General features: G+C 37.3%; 2 protein-coding genes across 2 annotated transcripts; one reads left to right on the top strand and one right to left on the bottom strand.

Moving 5' to 3' along the window:
- Nucleotides 1–389: 389 nt before the first annotated feature.
- LOC128229966 (uncharacterized) lies at nt 390–4,153 on the bottom strand. The gene is made up of 5 exons (XM_052941897.1): nt 3,764–4,153; nt 2,536–2,963; nt 1,987–2,031; nt 1,601–1,783; nt 390–1,242 (listed from the first exon to the last, which is right to left on the bottom strand). The coding sequence occupies exons 1-5, from the start codon at nt 3,973–3,975 to the stop codon at nt 875–877; spliced, it is 1,236 nt and encodes a 411-aa protein (XP_052797857.1). The 5' UTR covers nt 3,976–4,153; the 3' UTR covers nt 390–874.
- A 3,110-nt stretch (nt 4,154–7,263) lies between these two features.
- LOC128229967 (uncharacterized) lies at nt 7,264–9,995 on the top strand. The gene is made up of 3 exons (XM_052941898.1): nt 7,264–8,812; nt 9,013–9,224; nt 9,491–9,995. Exons 1-3 carry the CDS (start codon nt 8,632–8,634, stop codon nt 9,581–9,583), a joined length of 486 nt encoding a protein of 161 aa, XP_052797858.1. The 5' UTR covers nt 7,264–8,631; the 3' UTR covers nt 9,584–9,995.
- The last annotated feature ends 11,947 nt before the right edge of the window (nt 9,996–21,942 follow it).

Below are 21,942 nucleotides of genomic sequence, written 5' to 3' on the forward strand. Positions count from 1 at the left end.
GTCACCGTAAGACTTAGACGGTACCCTCATTCTCTTTTCTATCAAAAAGTAACCTATGGTACCAGTCTAGTAAGACTTAGCTGTCTTCACTGTGTTTGATCTTAATCCGCCTCTGGTGCAATCATTGTAAAATTTGATTGAAATAAGCTGCAGAAGTGCCATCGATGAAGTTGATTTAGCGGTTGAAAAGTCCAAAGAGGTATAGGTGTTGAAAAGTCTTTGAAATAGGGTATGAAAAGTCTAAGGGTTAAAATTTAAAGTCTTCGTTTTTAGAAGGGGTTGAACAGTCTTGGGATTGAAAGTCCCGGCAGAAATTGATACATGTGGAAGATACAATTATGGTGGCTGTAAACACCTACAACATCTTTTCAATAATACAAAATTTAACAGACAGACAGAAATGTTTATTGTCGTAAACATGTGATATAATAACAGTTTCTTGACAAAATATAATAAATATAAGCATATATAAATAGTCAGTATGGTCACAACGATGCATGGCATAAATAAGTGAATACCGTGACTTACATTCAGAAGGATGTTTTCAACTAATTAATCAGGATTATCATTCTAACTCTTATATAGGAAAAAATGTTTCGCCTTGTCCCGCTCCAGAGAAATAAAGTATTTTTATTTTCATTTCGTTCGCTTCAAACTTCTTCGGCCCAAACACGTAGAACAAAATATAAGACTGGTGTGACATTGGACTTATTAGGTTTGACCATACTGGTAACTGTTAATTGTGCAGATATATTTTCTTTGAACATGCATACCAGGGCAATGACGCACGTAGTTTCCAACTTTCTTCACAACAATATCACAACCTTACTTCATATCAATGTTACTCTTAAGTCAACAGTCTGCTTAACTGCCATCAAGGTTGGTTAACGTGGACGGGTTCTGGTTTGACGATCGGCCTTACAGAGTCGTAGTGGTCCCAGGTCTTTATAAGTGCGTACAGCGCCCTGCCCGGACTCTCAAATCCTGCTCGCGCGTCGCAGTGCCCGTACAGATTGTAGTTCGGGGCTAATTTCCCTTCGGAGACTCCGTACTTGATGAGTTCCTGGGCCGCCTCTAGCGCGCAGTCTGGCGGAAGCTTGTCCGTGTAGTCTCCCAGGAAGCAGATAGATATGGCGACCTTGTTCCAGCCGAGTGTATGTGCGCCGACCCTGTCCCAGGACCGGCCTTGATAAACCCGCCCGTCCTCACCAACAACAAAGTTGTACGCGATGTCTGACCAACCTTTGAAAGGGAACAAAAATGAAAAATTATTGCATACTATTAACTCAAACAAAGTATATGTTTAAACTTTAAAGTAAAAAAATCAAGTCAAGTTAAGTCAAAGGTTAAATTCGATTTAAACATTCTATAACGGTTAAACCTTAAGATGAATCGTTCACTTGTCATGCAAATCACGAGAACAGTAAAAAAGTTAATATTAAGTTTGTAATACTGAGGTAAAATTTTATGTAATGGTATATTTCAAAGTATAGTAATTATTGTGTTTTTTTGCAGGACATCCATACACTGACCATAGGGAAAACACGTTCAAGAGTTATGTTTGTATTTCGTTAGAGCTGGGACCAATAATGAGGCATGCCTTTTGAGTCCATGTGAAATGTCTGGATGCACCGGACTTCCTTGACACAAGCGGAACGTGTGCTGTTCTCTCCGACAGCGGAGTGGTGTATGAGCACTACCTCAACTGGCGTCCCAAGCAGCTCAATTTCCTTGGGCGGCCGCGCCCTCCAGCCGCTGCGGTTCACCAGCCGCACTACACCGCCTGCCATCAACAAGCAAATAAAGTTATAACACACAGTATTACAAAAATAAGATATCATACGATATCTCGAAGCATATCGTGCCAACAACTTAACGAAAAGAGAGATAAGGGGCTATAGTTTGTTTGATTATACGAATAAAATCACCAACATTTTGAATTCATGGTATTCTGAAACGAAAGTGGGGCGCTTAATAAAAGTTTACCAAGCAGTTCGTCGTTTGTGTCGTCATCTTCATCATTCTTGGAAGCTGAAAATAAATTTGAATGGCAATATTTCAGATACATGTAATGATTAAGGAATGGTTTTAAAACATATATATATATATATATATATATATATATATATATATATATAAAAATATATATATATATATATATATATATATATATATATATATATATATATATATATATATATATATATATATATATGTTTTATATGTTATTATAAAAAGAAATAATATATATATATCAGGTATTGCTTTTTACATTCGGTTTGATTAACTAGTATAAAATGGAAAACCAAACGGCCATACATAGCTTTGTCATTGAAATGGAATTTCGTTCCATGTACACGTCAACCTTTATTGAATGGTGATCTAATATGTATTAATAGGCACGTTTTTGGAAAACAAAATTCTTAAGGAAAAGAATTCGTTGAATCAAGTATTTGTCACCGGTCCCGATATCGTAAATAAAATGAAAATCAGTCATAAAATCAATATTTGAATAAGAGAATATTTAAACCATACCATTTTCGAGTGATGCCATCATACCCATGACTGCGTTAAAGTCTGCAACAAATGGCTTTACGTCTCGGTTCGACAGTACGTTTCTTATTTCCTGAAACGTCTGAGTTTTGGTGGAATCATCCACCCGCATAACCCGTTGGGCTGTTGCATGCGCAATGCTATTCCTGATATCCCTCAGCACATCTGAGTCGGTGACGGTGGTTTGGGGGACCCGCGCCAGGCGCCGCCATATGCCGAACACAGTGGTCAGGTCCTGCAGGTCGACGTTGGCTGTGTTCCAGCCGGTCTGTATGAATACCTGCGCGATGTTCCGGAAGTCTTTTGGCCACAGCCAAGACTCCATTTTGTCCCATTGTGTGCCCGCCGGCGTCCGCATGTTACCCGGTGATTCCAGCTCCTTCTTCCATGAGGTGCACGCGATGCACCAACTTGTAAAGAAAAACGAGCATATATTGACATGTACAAGAAGAAGAAGAAGAAGAAGAAGAAGAAGAAGAAGAAGAAGAAGAAGAAGAAGAGGAAGAAGAAGAAAACGGCGTTTTTGTTGTTTTATTGAAGGTAAATTGACGGAACCTAGTTTAGACAGCTATTGAGCTATAATCTTTGCGGACAGATTTTTTCATGGTTTTGTTGTTATCAGTGAGCTGTAGTTGAGTAATGTTTATTTATGTAACTGTCCAAGGTCAAAGTTACGTTATGTACAGGGAAGTCGAACTAGTATGGATTGAAGGAAAACATACACCGTTTGAATGAAAAACAGGCATTTATTAAAATGCCATAAATATTGCTAAGTTATTCAAAAGGTTATTTAGAAAATTTGTCCGAAAAACATATCTGGGTGGACCAAACTGTTCAAGAGGCCTTATTCAACCTGCTGTTTCCAAAAAGTTTTTCATTAAAGAATACCAACACTTAAACTCGCTAAAACGAAAAATGGCTTTTTGTTTGCTTTAATATTAAAACGTTTATATTATATTCATATAAAACAAAGTTCAAAGCGGTATTTTAACACACTATTCCGTCATGTATTCAATTTTTATAAATGTGTACGGTTCAACCCGTAGAATAAGCGAGAGGTGATTCAGTTCAACCCGCAGATCCATAAGATATTTTATGTCGGCATAAAATTATATAGATGCTCAAACATATTTATTCATTTTTTTTTAAAATAAAATGCAAATAAGAAATACGCAAATATATATCATATCATATCATACAAAAGAAATACCTTTTGAATTGTTTCCTCAGTTGTTCACTGCAGTTGTTTTTACACTGTGGGAGACTTTTAGGCGCGAGTACCCTCGTGACGTCGGAGTGAACGTCCCGCAGCTTGCCCTCCGTGTACGCCTCCAAGCTCTCCCCGACCTTGCTCAGGGCTACCTGAACGTTCACATAATTCAGAAACTCACTGTCATGACTCAGCTCAGGTGGTAGCGCCATTATGCTCGTCAAAAATAACGCGCCGGTGAGCTGAGCATATCATTAACAAGTGTGTGTGGTGACCATCAACAAATGATAATCATTTGGATATGTTCCAAACTGTATTAATAAACCTGTATACACTTGACGAACTATCTGACACCTATAGTGTTTCGTTTTCAGAATAATTCTATTGGGGTTCCCGCACTACCAATTATTTGTTGTACCGTATATTTAATATGTATTAAGTTTCAAATGTCGATTGAAAAGCGCGGTCTTACAGAGCCACGGTTCGTCGCACTTTAATTACGGCAATGGCGAATATTCAGGACGTAAGGAACAATGAAGACTTTAAGAACTACATGAGTTGCCAGGTGGCTCTGAGTAAGACCGGGGAAGCACTGCAGCACTACAAGTCTTGAGGCGGAGGACGTCCTGCGGAAGCTTCACGTGAATATCCAGAACACGATTCAACCACAAGCCCTACCAGCCTGCCCAGACAAGTGTAGTCAGTTTTACGGCAGGTGACACAATGCTTTAAACAGGCACGTCAACGTTTATGTTAAATATGTAAATATGCCCATACTACGAATAGATTTGTAAACATGTGAATACCGTGAGTATATTATTTGATTATTTACACCAACAGTGAGGTTGAAGGGTAAATAAAACACGATACTAGTTTATGTATTTTGCTGCTGTTGTTATTGTATCATATTGACGCAGGCTTATATCAGGCATAATAAATGTACACTAGCTGTTTTCTACATGATTCGATGTGTTTTTAGAGACGAGCAATAGACGTGTACCATTTTAATGAGTATTTATCTACTTCAGTATTCCGGAAGTTAATTTAAGTCCCAAGTCCATTAGGTATTTCCTCAATATCAATATGTTATGGGGGGGGGGGGGGTAAAAAGTGTTTTAAACCCGTCTGAATACATGTTAATTATTTCGTTAAATTTGCTCAAACTTCTCTAATGCTATCCGCGTCCACAGGTTACCGTTAGCGGCCAGACCGGAAAAATGGAGGAGGCTACGTTTTAACCTTGCAAAAAGCGTCAGAAAATGAAATACTTAGCATTCCCCACCCATTTTTGTATATTTCATCTAGCTCCTGTAATGTGTGAGATCAAGTGTTCACAGGTGGTGTCAACAATGGAGGGTCGAGTTGGAAAGAGAACTTCTTCCAAACGGAAAGTGGCCTCTCTGGAACACGGTGGAACCATGGGAGTGGCCGAACCACTACAAACAGATTGCTCAGGTCTACATTCAGCCCGGCTCAGGGATGTTAAGCACATCCGTTCCCAGGATATATGGAATCAATGCTCGGCCTTTCCCAGACCAATCATGACTTTATCAGACCCACTAAGACGACAGAGAAACGCTGTTGCTCATGCAAATATACTGGTCACAAATGCTGAGAAAACTGTATACTTCCAAGAAATCAGAAAGGTCATCAGTGATCCAGCAATACGGGCTAGAGGATTTCAAACATGTGGTTTTAGACCGGCATGGTGATATAATCAAAATGTTTTTGCACTTGTTCTCCATGATCAGATATACCCGTAATTTGATCGTCCTGGCGTTTGGTGTGGGTAAACTGGCGATTCTTATGCAGTCTGTACCTTCAGACATGACGCCCCTGTGGTTCTGGTACACATGAATAGGAAACAAGATGGTTTTGCCTACTCCCGCCCCTGTTTTTAAACGAACATGAAAAAAAAAATTCATTTCATAACCAAACCAAATCGGCTTTGACATTCGGAACTCCTCGGCCATTTTTTCAAAAACAACCTCGGATGTATATGGACGGTTTACATACTTAAAAAGTGGTACGTTTAAGTCCGCTGCAAATAGATCGCGTAGTAATCTTATTTAGTAGTTAAAATTTATGACTTAACTCTTGGGAATCGTAATTATGTTTGCAATAATACACTTCACTGGCAATCAATTTAAACTGAGAGCAATGAATACAACTCTTAAACACTACATTTATTTAATTAATGCTTTTATTCAAAAAAATACGGACTACTTCAACAGATGTACCACTACTAAATAAGATTACTACGCGATCTATTTGCAGCGGACTTAAACGTACCACTTTTTAAGTATGTAAACCGTCCATATACATCCGAGGTTGTTTTTGACAAAAATGGCCGAGGAGCTCCGAATGCGGCTTTGACGGTCACGGTCAACAGTCTTTTGAATACCTTGTTCGCACAATTACTCAAGAACTGTTTGACTTCAATGCAGGTCGCCCTTGACCAGAAGATATCCCTCGGTTGATTCTGATGTCATAAGGTCTAAGGTAAAACAGTCTTATGGAAACTTTGTCTTACAATTACGTAAGAACCATTTAACCTAGGGTAGAGTCAAGTCAATTGATATTTATTTATAAAGTCGTGCCGTTTACAACCCATAGAAACACAAGCTCTGAATTTTTAATATATCTTTTTAAAGCCGATTTGGTTATGAAACTCTACGTTATCGGTTACCCATGAGCTGATGACAACTACAGTATAGTTTTTGAGGTAAAAAGGTGAAAGGTCAATATAATTGATGAGTTTTTTTAAACACATCAATAAAATAATCTACCACATATTTCGAAGAAAGCGGGGCTCTGGGGACATCAATGTTTGACAAACATCCCTTGTTCTAATTCGTATTATTTATAATTATTTAGCATGCATAACTCGGACCTTTAATATATCTAGGATTTTTATCTTTTCAGTAGGTCTCAATTTTACAAATTATACTTACTGAGGGTTTATTAATTTTTACCTTATAATACAATTTTTGTCAGTGATTTTCGTAAAGTGACTGCTCCTTAACTGCCATTTTTATGTAAATCCATGATGCGTTAAGAAACGCAAAACAACATGATATTTAATGTCTGTGTAAAAATGACAGACGGACTAAAACAGCCTAAACTTTCTTCTTCTTAAAGTTGTATTCACTTACAAGGATGTACATTGTTGTAAATGTTCAGGATTATAATTCTAACTATTAATTATACACATGTATAGGAACAAAGATGGTTTTGCCTTCTCCCGCTCCTGTTACTAAACGACCTTGAAAAAAATATATATATTTTTATTTCGCTCTTTTCTAATTTCTTCGGGCAAAATACGTAGAAAAAATACAACATTGGTGTGACCTGGGTCTAACAAGGTATGACAAAACTGGTAACTGTCAATTGTGCAGATTTGACGTTTTAGAACATGCATACCCGGCTGATAACGCACGAAGTTTGCAACTCTTCACAAGAAGATCACAACCTTACGCCTGCTTAACCTTGCTTTTAAGGTTGGTTAACGCGGAAGGGTTCTGCCTTATGAGGTCGTAGTGGTCCCAGGTCCCCATACTTGATGAGTTCCTGGTCCGCCTCTAACGCGCAGTCTGGCGAAAGCGTGTCCGTGTAGCCTCCAGGAAGCATATGCATATGGCGACCTTGTTCCAGCTGAGCGTATGTGAGCTGACCCCGTCCCATTACCGGTCTTGATAAACCCGCCCGTCCTCACCAACAACATAGTTGTACGTAATATCTGACAAACCATTTTGATGTAGAACGCAAATGAATATGTATTACATGTTATTAGCTCAAACAAAGTATCTGTTTAAGTGTAAGATTTCAAGTCAGGCTAAATTCGTTCTGAAACATTACTTTATATATCATATATTAAGATGAATCATTAACTTGTCATTCAAATCATGAGAAAAGTTTTATCTCTTAAAAACAGATTATATTTAGTTTGTATTTCTTAGGGAAAATTTAATGTCATGGCCGGTGAATATCGGAAATATTGTTATTGCAGGACATCCAAACACTGACCATTGAGAAAAACACGCTCAAGAATCATATTTCCATGTTTGCATTTCATTAAAGGCATATATATGCCTTTTGAGTCCGTGTGAAATCTTTGGATGCAACGGACATCCTTGACACTAGCGGGACGTGTGCTGTTACCTCGAACAACGGAGTGGTGTATGAGCACAATTTCATTTGGTGTCCCAAGCGGCTCGATTTCCTTAGCCGGCCGCGCCCCCAGCCGCTGCGGTTCGCCAGCCGCACTACCCCGCCTGTCACCAACAAGCAAATATTACATATCAAGATATACTAGTTTATCATACGATATCTCGAATTAGTTCATGCCAAAAACTTAAACAATAAGAAAGAGGGATAATTAGCTAGTTTGTTACAGAGAGAGAGAGAGAGAGAGAGGGAGAGAGAGAGAACATGACGGGTCATCAAGCTTTTAACATTCGGTTTAATTAAGCTATGAAAAATCAACCGGTTATAGCTTTGTCATTGAAATGGAATTTCGTCCCATGTACACGTCAACCTTTATTGAATGGTGATCTAATATGTATTTATAGGCACAGTTTTAATGTTTTCATTGAGATCACACCATTCCTTACGAAAACCATTGGTTCATCACGTGCTTGTCACCGGTCTCGATACCGCATATAATTAAAAATTACTTAACTATATTAATAAACCTGTACACACTTGGCGAACTATTTGTTATTTAAAGTGCTTCGTTTTTAGATTATTTATAAATTGTATTCCTGCGCTACCAATTGGTGTACATTTTAACTATATATTAAGTTTCAAGTATCGATCGAAATGCGAGGCCATATTGAGCCACGGTTCGTCTTCTTTTAGTTACGGCAATGGCGAATATTCAGGACATATGGAACAACGGAGACTTTAATAACTTCGTGGTTATGTTAAGGAATGTTCCCAAGTTGATCGTGCTGACGTTTGGTATACTTGCAGCAATTTCGTCCTTGTACAATGAAGTGGGAACACGAGCGAGGAGGGCGCTACCTGCCCACCATCCGGAATACGGAGGTGATACATGTTATTGCTCAATTATACTGCAAATATAACACCACACTTAAAATAAATATATAATACACGCATATATATATAATAAATTATTTTAATTATGCATTCACAATGATTTGGGAAAATACATACGTCCGACGTTGTCGTTGTTCATATATGTATCAGTTGTATGCCGAGAAAATGCAAGTTATTGTACATTTCAGTCATGCAAAGGGTTGATCACGTTATCTACTGTGATAACGCTACCATGGTGACACGTGAAAAATGGGGTGCACGGCCACCTAAACAGGTCGACAGAATGGAGACCCCGGTTAGGGTCGTCTTCATCCACCATGCAGCCTCCGGCGAATGTTTTACGGAGGAGACATGCGCTAAAGAGGCGAGCTCGCTTCAAGACTATCATATGAAAAAAGAGGTATTCAAGATTTAAAGGGATTTTGGTACGGTTTAACCATAAACATGTAAACTAGTACTGTTAAAAGAATCGGCAACATTTAAACATCAATAGTACGCCCATTATATTGTAGAAGCAATTCGATGCATATCTCGTCACATGTTGGCGTAAACATCGAAAACCTGCGCTTCATATCCTGTAAAACAACATTAAACAATACTCATGTTGTCGAGATTTGCTAACCGAACTTTTCCCCTTGCTGAGGAAACTTGATATTAATTTTACAGGTTGGGCTGACATTGGGTATAGTTTTATGGTCGGCGAAGATGGTAATGTGTACGAGAGCCGAGGCTGGGACCGGGTTGGCGCGCACACACTAGGTTGGAACAATGTGTCCATCTCTATATGTTTCATGGGGGACTACAGTGACAAACTCCCGACATCAGAGGCGTTGATGGCAGCAAAAGCGTTGATCAAGTGTGGAGTAGACCTAGGAAAAGTGACTTCAGACTATAAACTATGTGGCCATAGGGATGTCAGAGCAACGGAAGGGCCAGGAGAGAGACTTTACCGAGAAATAAAGACCTGGGATCATTATGACTGCTAAAAGCCAGTGAAACCGAGCCATGACTACATGAAACTTTGAGCAGACTGAAAACGCCGCAGAATTCATCTCAGAATGACAGTTCGAGGCCAAGTAATTCTCAAACCCATGAAGGCAGTGTACATGAATAATGGTTGATCTTGTTTATTTTTTTTGGCAGTGTTTTCTATCAATAAATGTTGAATGACCTTTTTTATTTTATTTTCATTGTTTCTATTTAACGTACTAGTTATGCACAAATAAAATTGAATATATCACTCCACGACTATATCAAAAGCCGAACAATTTTGTGAATCCGCCCGAAAAAGCATTTCCAAATATACATCGTCGAGAGATTAACCGTTCAAATGTAATTATGTTCGAATTTTAAAAAAAAATCGACAAATTTAACAGTTTTTGTTGCTAAAATGATATGTACATGACCGATAAGTTTCCAAAATATTACTCGCGGACGATTACTGTGACGTCAGCTTTTTCATACGCTTTCTGACACCGGTCGAATAAACGAAACGGCAGCAATGTTGGATTTTACGAAGAGCGAAAAAAAGAAGCTAGCAGTTATCATTAACTAATTCAAGTTCAATATTTATTGAAGTTATTCAGCTAAAGCCGATATTGATGTTGGCTGTCTATAGAATGATTTACATTATCATGTGAATTTAATTACATTAACCGTGAGTAACATGGAATAAATGACACGCAAATTTTTCATGCAATTAAATTTCGTGACATGTCATTGCATCATTGCAAATGGAAGTCAAACGGAATTGAAATAGAATTGAATTGATTATATGCACATAATTATGCACACGGTTTATTCATCAACGAAGCCAATTGTATGAATATGTGCAAAAGCACATAAAAAGATCAACACATGAAAGTGATGCAGGCATAGATCAAGGTAATTATAGTTCAACAATATGTTTTACTTTCGTTAACATGGTAACTAAGTACAAATTACTACAAACAATATATATGGTTTCATACCTGAATGCGCTGATGCCTGATGCAACAATACAAATGATGAACAACCCCAAAAATATTTCGTGTGTAGTACTTGTTATGGAAAAGTAAATTGTATCCACGCCCCCCGCAGGTCTAGGGGTATAATAGGCGAAGGAAATGGACTGCGTTTTCACCTTTCAGGTGGCCCAACAGGGCAGAGTGAGTGAGATGGTTTTGTTTTCACCGCAAAATCGACTGAGAATGGGTTTAACCTAGGATGTCTCACGGGTGCAGGGTCATTTTGCTGGGATTTTCCAGCAGTGTGCCCACAGGGTGTGGATTTTACCCGGAACTGCCTAAACCAACAGTCAAAGTCCCCCGCTAATACCTTGACCTGGAACGGCTGTGGTTACATTTGTCTTAAGTGCATAACCAGGACTAGAACGAAGAATTGTACGTTGACGGATTTTTTAAGACTTTGATATGGAAAACCCCACATGTACAAGTAGTTTTGTACCAAAAGTGGGACGTTATTCCGGTCGGATTTCGAGGTTAAAGCATATTGTGGTTATAAAATAACATAATTACACGAAATATTGCCAGATAATGTTATTTAAATTAGTTCCGTACAGAAAAAAAATAATAACGAAGTATCATGAGATTGACATGTTTCTTTTTCATTTTAACAATCAAAACATAATGATATATACATGAAAGCACCTGCAAGGCTGCGGTTTACAGTTTTACAACAATTCGAACATCTCGGCCATGACCAAGTTGTTTAGATTGTAATTACGTCTATCTGAAAACATGCCAGAGATGGCCGAGTTGTAATCAAGGGGGAGGACGCAATTTCGTTTCTGGCAAACAAAATGGCGTATTTGGATTGATAAATACCGATTCTGGGACCAATCTTTGCCTGGTAAGTTGACTTTTTTATAATTTTGAAAAATGAATGCGTCCAGTTTGTGGGGGAAAAACATATTCTTCAATCGACATCTTAGTTTGGTATCATAACTTTAAAGATAATAAAGTTATTGAACAGATTGTGGCTCGGGAGGCAATGTTCACAAATACATTAGTTGAATTTATCCTCATTTTTTCGTATTTTCTCGGCAAATATGGCATATCTCTGCATGTTGAAACCGTGCTTTCATGTATATTTTCCTATCTTCTTAAGTGGATTATTTGTTTATTATGTGTATAATAAAGTACTAAAACACATTTTTTTATGATTCTCAGTCCAAGAGATCACCCTAGGGACCAATCGCTCGACTGGCCAAAGAAATCAGTCCAAATACCAAGTAACTGTGGTAAAACAGGGAATTACAAACTTAGTGAAAATCCAAAAAACAATGACGTCGTTTTGCTTCGTGCCATTAGTAGATGTTAATAATTGTTGCAAATATTGATGTGAAAAATAATGATAATAACTCGAAACAACTTGCATCTGCGCCACAGTCGTCATCTTTCTGCATAAAACATATATTACAGTACAGTAGGGTATTTCAGATTTTCTTTAAAATTGTGTTATTAATGCACCAGTCAATTGTAACCACGGCCACCCCAGGTCCGGGGATATACGGGGAATAGCCGGTGAAATGGCTCGTGTTTATGCTTTTCAGGTGGCCCCGCATTGACGGGTGAACGCGGTGGTTTTGTCTGTTTTAAATATAGCGGGTAATTGGCCTTACTAAGAGTCCCCGGGGTGCAGGGACTTTGGTGGGGATTTTACCAACTGTTCGTCTCCGCATGGCATGGAATTTAGCCGGTGTTGGCTGTACTGAAAGTCCAAGTCCCCGCTATTCCCAAGATCGGGGGGGGGGGGGCGTGGTTATAATTGACTGACCAGTGCATAATTTGGTTCCCTTTATGCCAGGCATGTTGATCTGATTCATATCATAGTACAATATTTTCTTCAACTGTAACAACACTTCAATATTAAACACTGCATTGCAAAATAGAAACACGAAAGTTTCACATAATTTATCTTGAGCCAATATCATTGTTTAATCACACAAGCTCAATATACATCAAGTCAAAAATTATAGATGTGTTCACTACGTGACGTGCCATATCAAAAATGGTAAAAAATCATTTAATGTACAATTATTTGAACTAAATAAACTTAGTGCTTGAAATGTCATTCTTGGCTAGGAGAAAAAGTTGGATGTGGACATGAAGACTCGCCAAAACAAAACTTGTCAAAGACTCTGAAGTTGCTGTTTATTTGGACTAGTCAAGTATAAAACTTTTCAACAAGATAAAGTTACTATAAATGATCCTGGCATTAGGAACCAGAGCTAGCCTGTCTGTATTATCTGGAAGGTGCTAAGCCCCTGGTGAGCCTTAAATGCCTTGATTTGAAATCTGCCACTTATTATTTTCTATCATTGACTACACATTTTTTCAGGTAAGTGTAAATTACAGTATTTTCTTTATGTATAAATTAACAATGGTAAAAGATAATGCATAACTTAATTGTGCATGCTGGGGATATCAATATTGTATACATGTATATAGCTTTACGGATATTTACAGTGTTTAAATAGCCCAAAAGGGTCGTACTTAAAGAAAAAAATCAAAATACTAGAATGTAGACAGGATTTTGACATTTTTTGGCAATTAATTAAATTCAAGGGCGTAGCCAGGCTGTACTAAATGTGAGAGGCTATGTGATGGGGAATCCCTGAAACCGTAGGAGGTTAAGGGGGGGGGGGGGCGCTGCTCCCCACGGAAAAATGGAACTAACATGTTTAGCATTGATTTGTATTTGTCGGGACTTATAGGTTCGAGGCCGATGACTGTAGTTACCAAGTGATTTTTAAGGTTGTGTTAGCTATCTAGCACAGAGAAACAATGCTTTCTATAGCTGATCATCCCTTTAAGGTTTTATTCTGATGTCAAAACATAGCGTAACCCTCGACTTTGATGCCATGTTTGGCCATTTATTTCATTTTTCAAATTGATGTTACGCATGTGCGTAAGTGTGTAACGCTGGCTACGCCCCTGAAATTGTTCTGTTGCAATTTTGGGCAAATCATTCTCATTGGTATGCCTATCAAGCATCAAACATGTATACATGTCTAAAAAAGATCAATAAAAACAAGCCATATTACTGAAATGTTCAAGGCCAACAGATCCCTTCAGAGAATATCATGCATAACCCTTTTATATACATATATTCTCCCTCCAAACAGAGACCTGGTATGTTAATTTGCATATTTAATCCAGGACATCCACATACTATGAATGCACTTCCCCCTTTGGCAGAATGTTACATTACCCTTATTCGTTATTTCAATTTATTTCTGAAGACAGCATGAACTTTTATAGAAAAGGAGTGTCAGTAATTTAGTCTGACAGCCTGTGATTTTTGTTTTCAATCAGAAGGAAATTTTGCAATTTTAACATTGCCATGTTTTGACATGCTTGCACAGTGTGTGAATTGTGATCAAAATTGTGCTTGGTTAATTTTGTGCTAATGCGTATATCTTGGACTTGGCATATTTCTTAGTTACCGCATGGCCTGTTCCAAAGGGTAAAGCATTTGGAAATGTCAGTTCAAACCTGACAAATATGAAATTCTTTTCCTTAATTCAATTTTGATATTTTCAAAACACCCTCTTTTTTAAAAACTTGTTTTAATAGATGTTTATGGATAAGAAGACTCTTAATTTGAACATCAACTTGTTAAGACTAAGAAATAATGAGCCCTTAAAGCTGCACTCCCACAGATTGACTATTTTAACAGCTTCTTTTATTTTTTGTTTTGGAAAGAGCAAATTTTTGCGTAAACATGTGCAAACCAATAATAAGATATCTGACAAAATATCAGATCTTAGATTTTCATATTTATTTTCAAAAATTGATGCTTAAAGGCTTAACCTGATACTAACGGTTAAAGAAAAAAATGCATAAAACATCAATTTTTGAACTTAAGTATAAGAATCTATGATCTGATTTTTTGTCAGCAGTCTTATATTACTGGTTTCCATGGATTTTCGCAAAAAAATGGCTCGCTCCAAGACAAAAAATAAAGAAGTTGTCAATACTTTCAATCTGTGTGAGTGCAGCTTTAACAACAAAAATAAAATCAACCTACAATTAAGCAAATGAAATTTCAGATAGGCATAAATGAAGTGCTATCCTTAATCATTAACAATTTCATTCTTCAAGTTTGGTTTTTCCTCAGCCTACTGTAACTCACCTGATGCACAATCCCTGCATAAGATTTTACGTCGACAATGAATTAGACAATGAGGTTGTATTCTAAGTCAATTAAATGACCTAAAGTAACTAGCTTAATGATTAAGAAGGGCTCATGATCATCAATCACTCCACCCATTCTGAATAATGTTTTTCATAAAGATTTTTTTTCGTGTTTTTTTATTTACTTGTATACAATATATCCAGTTAAATACAGCAATCACACACTTTTTCTCTGCTAAATACACATGAGGATATCAATATAACATTGGTCTATTTCTATTGGTCAAAACAAATATCACGACTCCAATATTTATGAAACACCGCTGTTGGCCAAGGACAGGTCACGCGGTGACACCACATTTTTCCATTTTCCAAATTTAAATTACACCAAAATAGCGTCTTTATTCGGATTTGATGAATATTTCAATGAATAAATAAAACATTTAAACAAGGTAACAAGTTGTCAACGTTATACTTAAATTACAGGGTTAGTAGGTGACATAGTATTGAAAATATGGGGGGCAAGAATCCATATTTAGGTTCGAGCTTCACTCCACTGCAATATGGTTTCCTTAACATTGAATATCCCATATCGCGGGTTACCTACTGACCATGGAACTTCCACATGTTTTTAAACAAATTCATAGACAAGAATGGTTTTTTCAAATGATAATTTGTCATTTTGTATTTATTGTGATGAAAAAATGTAAAATTAAATTTTCAACCAATTCTTTAATAAGAGGAAAATGTGATATTTATCTTATCTCCTGATAAAAACTTTCAATCACGTTGGGTACTGAATGGGATACTATATTGGTTTAAATAGGAAATGACGTCAGGAACACATAGTTCATCTTATCGGTGACCATTATGATGTCACAATTAAAAAAGAGTTTAGTTTTTTGTTGTTATTCCTTTCTGCTGTACTTGATATCACCTTTATATGTATTCTTCTTACAAACAGTGTGAGAATGATCGCATGATTCTTTGGTTTGAAATTTTTCCTAATACAAATTTATTGCAATGCATGCTTGTAGTGCAGAGAATAGCATTGCTTTAATGGTATCCTGTTTTTAGCTCGACTATTCGAAGAATATGGAGAGCTATACTACTCACCCAAGCGTCGGCGTCGGCGTCACACCTTGGTTAAGGTTTTGCTTGTAAGCACCTTTAAGTCATTATCTCAGCAAATACATCATGTATTGCATTGAAACTTTAGATATGTATTCCCAACTATCTAACCTACTAAATTAATGAAGTTAGATAACACTTATTTGAATTTAATGCAAATAATGGGCCTTTATTATTTGACTTAGAAATTCTGGTTAAGGTTTTGCATGTAAGCACACATAGGTTAATATCTCAGCAACTACTTGATGTATTGCATTAAGATTTTATACAATGGTACTCAACCATCCAACCTTCCTAATTAACCAAGTAAGATAACTCTAGTTTGCATTTAATGCAAATAATGACCCTTTATTATTTGACTTAAAAATTCTGGTTCAGGTTTTGCTTGATTATTTGACATATAAATTCAAAATTTCAAATACATCATGTATTGCATTGAAACTTTATACACAGGCTCCCAACTATTCAACCTTCTTAATTAATCAGGAAAGATAACTCTATCTTTTATATTTTATCATTTTGCCCCTTCATTATGCAACTTAGAAATACAGGTTAAGGTTTTGCATGTTAGCACACATGGTTAATATCTCAGCAACCACTCATGTATTGCATTGAGACTTTAGACAATGGTATTCAACCACCCAACCTACTTGAATAACCAAGTTAGATAACTATATTTTGCAAATAACGGCCCATTATTATTGGACTTAAAATTTTCCATGTAACAACATTCATGTTATTATCTCAACAAATACATAATGTATTGCATTGAAATCTAATCTAATTTTACAGTGATCCATGTTTCGCCAAAACTTTTTAATCCTTACATTGAACAGCGGCGTAATAGTCGAGCGCGCAGTCTCTGTGACAGCTCTTGTTTACTAGAGAAGTAAAACAGGTTAGTTGTTTTTGCTGTCTTTACTTAAAGAATATTTTGATAAAAAGATACTAAGACTCGTCATCATATAATATACTGTATAATACAACTCGTCAAGGAAATATGTTAGTAAGATGGACAAAGGCTAAGTTATTTACACATTTCCTGATGTTGTTGAATATGTTTTTTAAAGCTACATCAATGAAAACTTGACATCTGTACTGTTTTGAAAACAAACATATATTTATATATGTCGTTCTCGGATGACCCTGACTGGGACCTTTTTGACCTAATTATTTTTTAGAGCTATAGCATTTTAGACAGTTTTGAAAACAATATTTAATGTTGTCTTTTGATGACCTAGATTGTGGCCTTTTGACACACATGTAAATTTGAAGCTTCAGCCATGAAATTAAGACCATTTATTCGAAATCAAAATTGTGCTTGGATAACTGAACTGAACTGAACATAATTTTTATTCGACGTATACCAACAAGGTACATAGTCATACAATATAAATACATTTATATAACGTGAATTCAACATGTCACATAATACAGATTCGATACAGGCAATGTCTATACGTAGATATGAATAATTGTCCATAGGTAAAAAATAAAATATATATGCAAATGATAAAACATGAGGATGAGCTGATATAAACTAATCACTATATGTAATGGAAGTTCTATGTTTAAGAGCTTCTTTTATATATTTGGATAATTTAAATACAGTATTTTTGTTGTCTGACTTAAGCAGTTCTATAAACTTGTACATGCTTGGTCTGATATAAAAATGATAACGTTGTCCTTTCGACATACTTTCCTATTTTTAATCTACTTCCATGAAAGTTTTTTAGTACAGTTTTCAAAACAAAAAGCAATGTTGTGCTTTGATGACATAGAATATGATTTTTTGACATACATTCTATTTTTGAAGCAACAGCAAAGAAAGTTAGACCATGTGTATAACTTTTAAAACAAATATCAATATAGTACTTGGATAACCTTGATAATTACCGTTTGACCATCTTTTCTATTCTAAGGTACTGCAACGAAAGTTCAGTAAGTTTTGCAAAACAATTATCAATGTTGTCCTCAGATCTTCTTTACTGTGACCTTTTGAGCCTCTTTCATATGTTTACAGATTGGACAAAATGTACTGCTTTAAGAATAATTATAAATGTTGTGTTTGGCTAACCATGATTGTGACATTTTCACTTACTTTTTTTTTTTGTGGCCTCTGCAATAAAATGTTGCTATGTTTGGAAAACAATTCATCATTGTTGTTCTCGTGTTACTTTAAAGGGACTGTACACCAGATTGGCACCAATTTTTTTTCCTGTAACGCAACTCAGGACAATTATTTAATGGGATGTGTTAAGCTTTGAATCATAATTATAGAGAAAGGACCAAAATGTAAAAAAAATAGCAGTCCAGTGTTGTATCCACTGTGCTACGAAGGCTTACTCCAAACGGGTGATATATTTAAGCTATATACCTTGGTAGACGGTAGACATACCCAGTAATATTTTTAATGGAAAAATACAAAATCACTGCTTAGCTAAAATGAATTGGAAACTATGTGGTACTTCAGTTAGTAAGATTCAATGCATTGTACACATTAATACCAAGTTTATGTCAGTTTTCGACAATTGTTTTTCTTGAAAATTGATCATCTTGTGCACAGTTGCTTCAACTAAGGCCTACGTTTTTAATTTTGAGTACAACATTGAACTTTGGACCATGTGTACTGTTTTAAAAAAAAACATCTGTTCATATTATGCTTCAGTTATCTTGAGTGTGTCCTTTTGGCGTATTTGTTATGCAACTGGAATGAAATTTTGACCATGAAGTAGTTCTGCAAACAAACATTAACGATGATATTGCCAGGTGACCTTTTCATCAACTTTTCAAAGCTACAGCATTAGGATGAATAATTGTGTTTGGAAAATAAATATCAAGCTTAGATATTTGGTTTGAAGCATTGTCTTATTGTCCTCACCTAAGAGTGTTCAAATTATGCTTCTATATTCAAGATTATGTTCCGATGATTTTCTGTGTTTATAAGAGAAAGGACTTAGTTCTATACTTGCAGCAGACCGAACAATGTCACCGTCCATCAGCACTTTCAGTGCTTTGATTTAGTGTGGGAGGACCCCACAGCCATTTTTAACTCATCGACAATACGTGTGTTTAGGTAACTTACAGGGTCTAAAAAAAAATGTTGAGTTTAATTATATGGTAATATACCCGGATAATAAATGTCTTCTACCTGTCAAGATGGAATAATAAGTTGCAGTCTAGTGTAAAAATGAACAGTAATTTCCCTTAGTTATAACCTTACCATATCTGGGAAATACATTAACGAAGCAGACTTGTACAAACCGAAACATGGAACAAGATGCTTGATTTCTGAAGGTTACTCGCCTAAAATTGGAATAAGTATTTTTGTAAATCGTGTTTTCTTTAGTCAACTAAAACTTTTTTATGTTTTGTGTTTAAATTAAGGTGGTAAGTTATTGCTAAGATATCATATTAATAAGTCTTGTGAAATGGTTGTTTGACTGTTAACGAAAAGTCCGATTGCCTTAAATGATTCCACGCCGACGCAGGGTTCCCGGTGGACATCGTATAAATATTTATCAAGGCATAATATGGGTGGCCTAAAAATAATGAAAGTGTGGATATTTCAATACATTCTTATGTGATGAATTCGTTTACTTTGCATATCCCTTTAGTTGATTAACTATAAAAGAAATGTAATTCCTTCCGCAGAGAGCACGATCTAGAAAGAAATACATTGAGGATATTTGTTTATTTCAGTGTAAGATCGTATTTTATTTCACGAGTGTCATAGAAAAACATATTTTCACGAGTGGCGAAGAGTAAATGCCACGCGTGTTGACACATTTTGAGGTGTGGGTGGATCTATCTGTAAATTGTGTGAATTCTCCAGGAAGCTCATTTTACGTACTACAACGGTTAACAGTTCAAAATACATTTGAACGAGGATATAAAATTTTATTTATGTTCGAACAGTTGTTTTTGTCTGTAATTTGTTTGGTATGAAAGCAAATGTTCGAACATTCAGCTTCAAAGATCAGTAAAATGTTTGATAAACGGGATAACCGGTAATAAACGGTAAGTTGTTAATTTCCAATTATATATTTATTTAAATTTATAAAATATTTCTTTTATGCCCCCCTTCGAAGAAGAGGGGTAAATTGCTTTGCACAGGCATGTCGGTATGTCGATCGGTCGGTCGGTCGGTCGGTCCGTCAGTAGACCAAAGCTTGTCCGAGTGATAACTCAACAATTCCTGGACGTATGGTCATCAAACTTCACATGAAGGTTGGGCCTGACCAGTAGATGACCCCTATTGATTTATGGGGTCATCGGGTCAAAGGTCAAGGTCACAGTGACCTTAAATGGTAAAATAATTTTAAAGCTTGTCCGAGTGATAACTCAACAATGCCTGCACCCATGGCCCTCAAACTTAACATGGAGGTTGGGCCTGACCAGTAGATGACCCCTATTGTTTTGGGGGGTCATCAGGCCAAAGGTCAAGGTCACAGTGACCTTGAATGGTAAAAGGTCGTCCGAGTGATAACTTGACAATGCCTGCACCCATGGCCCTCAAACTTGACTTGGAGGTTGGGCCTGACTTGTAGCTGACCCCTATTGTTTTTGGGGCTCATTGGGTCAAAGGTCAAGTTCACAGTGACCTTGAATGGTAAAAGGTTGTCCGAGTGATAACTCAACAATGCCGGCACCCATGGCCCTCATAATTGAATTGGAGGTTGGGCCTGACCAGTAGATGACTCCTATTGTTTTGGGGGGTCATCGGGCCAAAGGTCAAGGTAACAGTGACCTTGAATGGTAAAAGGTTGTCCGAGTGATAATTCGACAATGCCTGCACCCATGGCCCTCATAATTGAATTGGAGGTTGGGCCTGACCAGTAGAAGACCCCTATTGTTTTTGGGGGTCATCGGGCCAAAGGTCAAGGTCACAGTCACCTTGAATGGTTAAAGGTTTTCCGTGTGATAACATGACAATGCCTGCACCCATGGCCCTCAAACTTGACTTGGAATTGGGCCTGACCAGTACATGACCCCTTTTGTTTTCGGGGGTCATCTGGCCAAAGGTCAAGGTCACAGTCACCTTGAATGGTAAAAGGTTGTCCGAGTGGTAACTCGACAATGCCTGCACCCATGGCCCTCAAACTTGACTTGGAGAATTGGCCTGACCAGGAGATGACCCCTATGGTTTTTGGGGGTCATCTGGCCAAAGGTCAAGGTCACAGTGACCTGGAATGGTAAAAGGTTGTCCGAGTGATAACTCGACAATGCCTGCACCCATGGCCCTCAAACTTGACTTGGAGGTTGGGCCTGGCCAGAAGATGGTCCCTATTGATTTTAGGGGTCATTGGGCTAAAGGTCAAGGTCACAGTGACCTGGAATGGTAAAAGGTTATCCGAGTGATAACTCGACAATGCCTGCACCCATGGCCCTCAAACTTGACTTGGAGGTTGGGCCTGGCCAGAAGATGGTCCCTATTGATTTTAGGGGTCATTGGGCTAAAGGTCAAGGTCACAGTGACCTGGAATGGTAAAAGGTTATCCGAGTGATAACTCGACAATGCCTGCACCCATGGCCCTCACACTTGACTTGGAGGTTGGGCCTGGCCAGAAGATGGTCCCTATTGATTTAAGGGGTAATTGGGCCAAAGGTCAAGGTCACAGTGACCTTGAATGATAAAAGGTTGTCCGAGTGATAACTCAACAATGCCTGCACCTATGGCCCTCAAACTTGACATGGAGGTTGGGCCTGACCAGTAGATGACCCCTATTGTTTTAAGGGGTCAAAGGTCAAGGTCACAGTGACCTTGAAAGCGAACTCGGCAATTCCTGGACCTATGGTCATCAAACTTGACATGAAGGTTGGGCCTGCCCAATAGATGACCCCTAT

Source organism: Mya arenaria, chromosome 4, assembly GCF_026914265.1.
Source record: "Mya arenaria isolate MELC-2E11 chromosome 4, ASM2691426v1".
Taxonomy (NCBI): Eukaryota; Metazoa; Mollusca; class Bivalvia; order Myida; family Myidae; genus Mya; species Mya arenaria.

Excerpts from the sequence above, each read along its gene's own strand:
- LOC128229966 (XM_052941897.1), bottom strand. The coding sequence starts at position 3,975 with ATGGCGCTACCACCTGAGCTGAGTCATGACAGTGAGTTTCTGAATTAT. Across the intron at positions 2,964-3,763 it reads CTGAGGAAACAATTCAAAAG|TTGGTGCATCGCGTGCACCT; the intron begins GTATTTCTTTTG and ends TTTCTTTACAAG. Across the intron at positions 1,243-1,600 it reads ATTTCACATGGACTCAAAAG|GTTGGTCAGACATCGCGTAC; the intron begins GCATGCCTCATT and ends TCCCTTTCAAAG.
- LOC128229967 (XM_052941898.1), top strand. The coding sequence starts at position 8,632 with ATGGCGAATATTCAGGACATATGGAACAACGGAGACTTTAATAACTTC. Across the intron at positions 8,813-9,012 it reads CCACCATCCGGAATACGGAG|TCATGCAAAGGGTTGATCAC; the intron begins GTGATACATGTT and ends TGTACATTTCAG. Across the intron at positions 9,225-9,490 it reads ACTATCATATGAAAAAAGAG|GTTGGGCTGACATTGGGTAT; the intron begins GTATTCAAGATT and ends TTAATTTTACAG.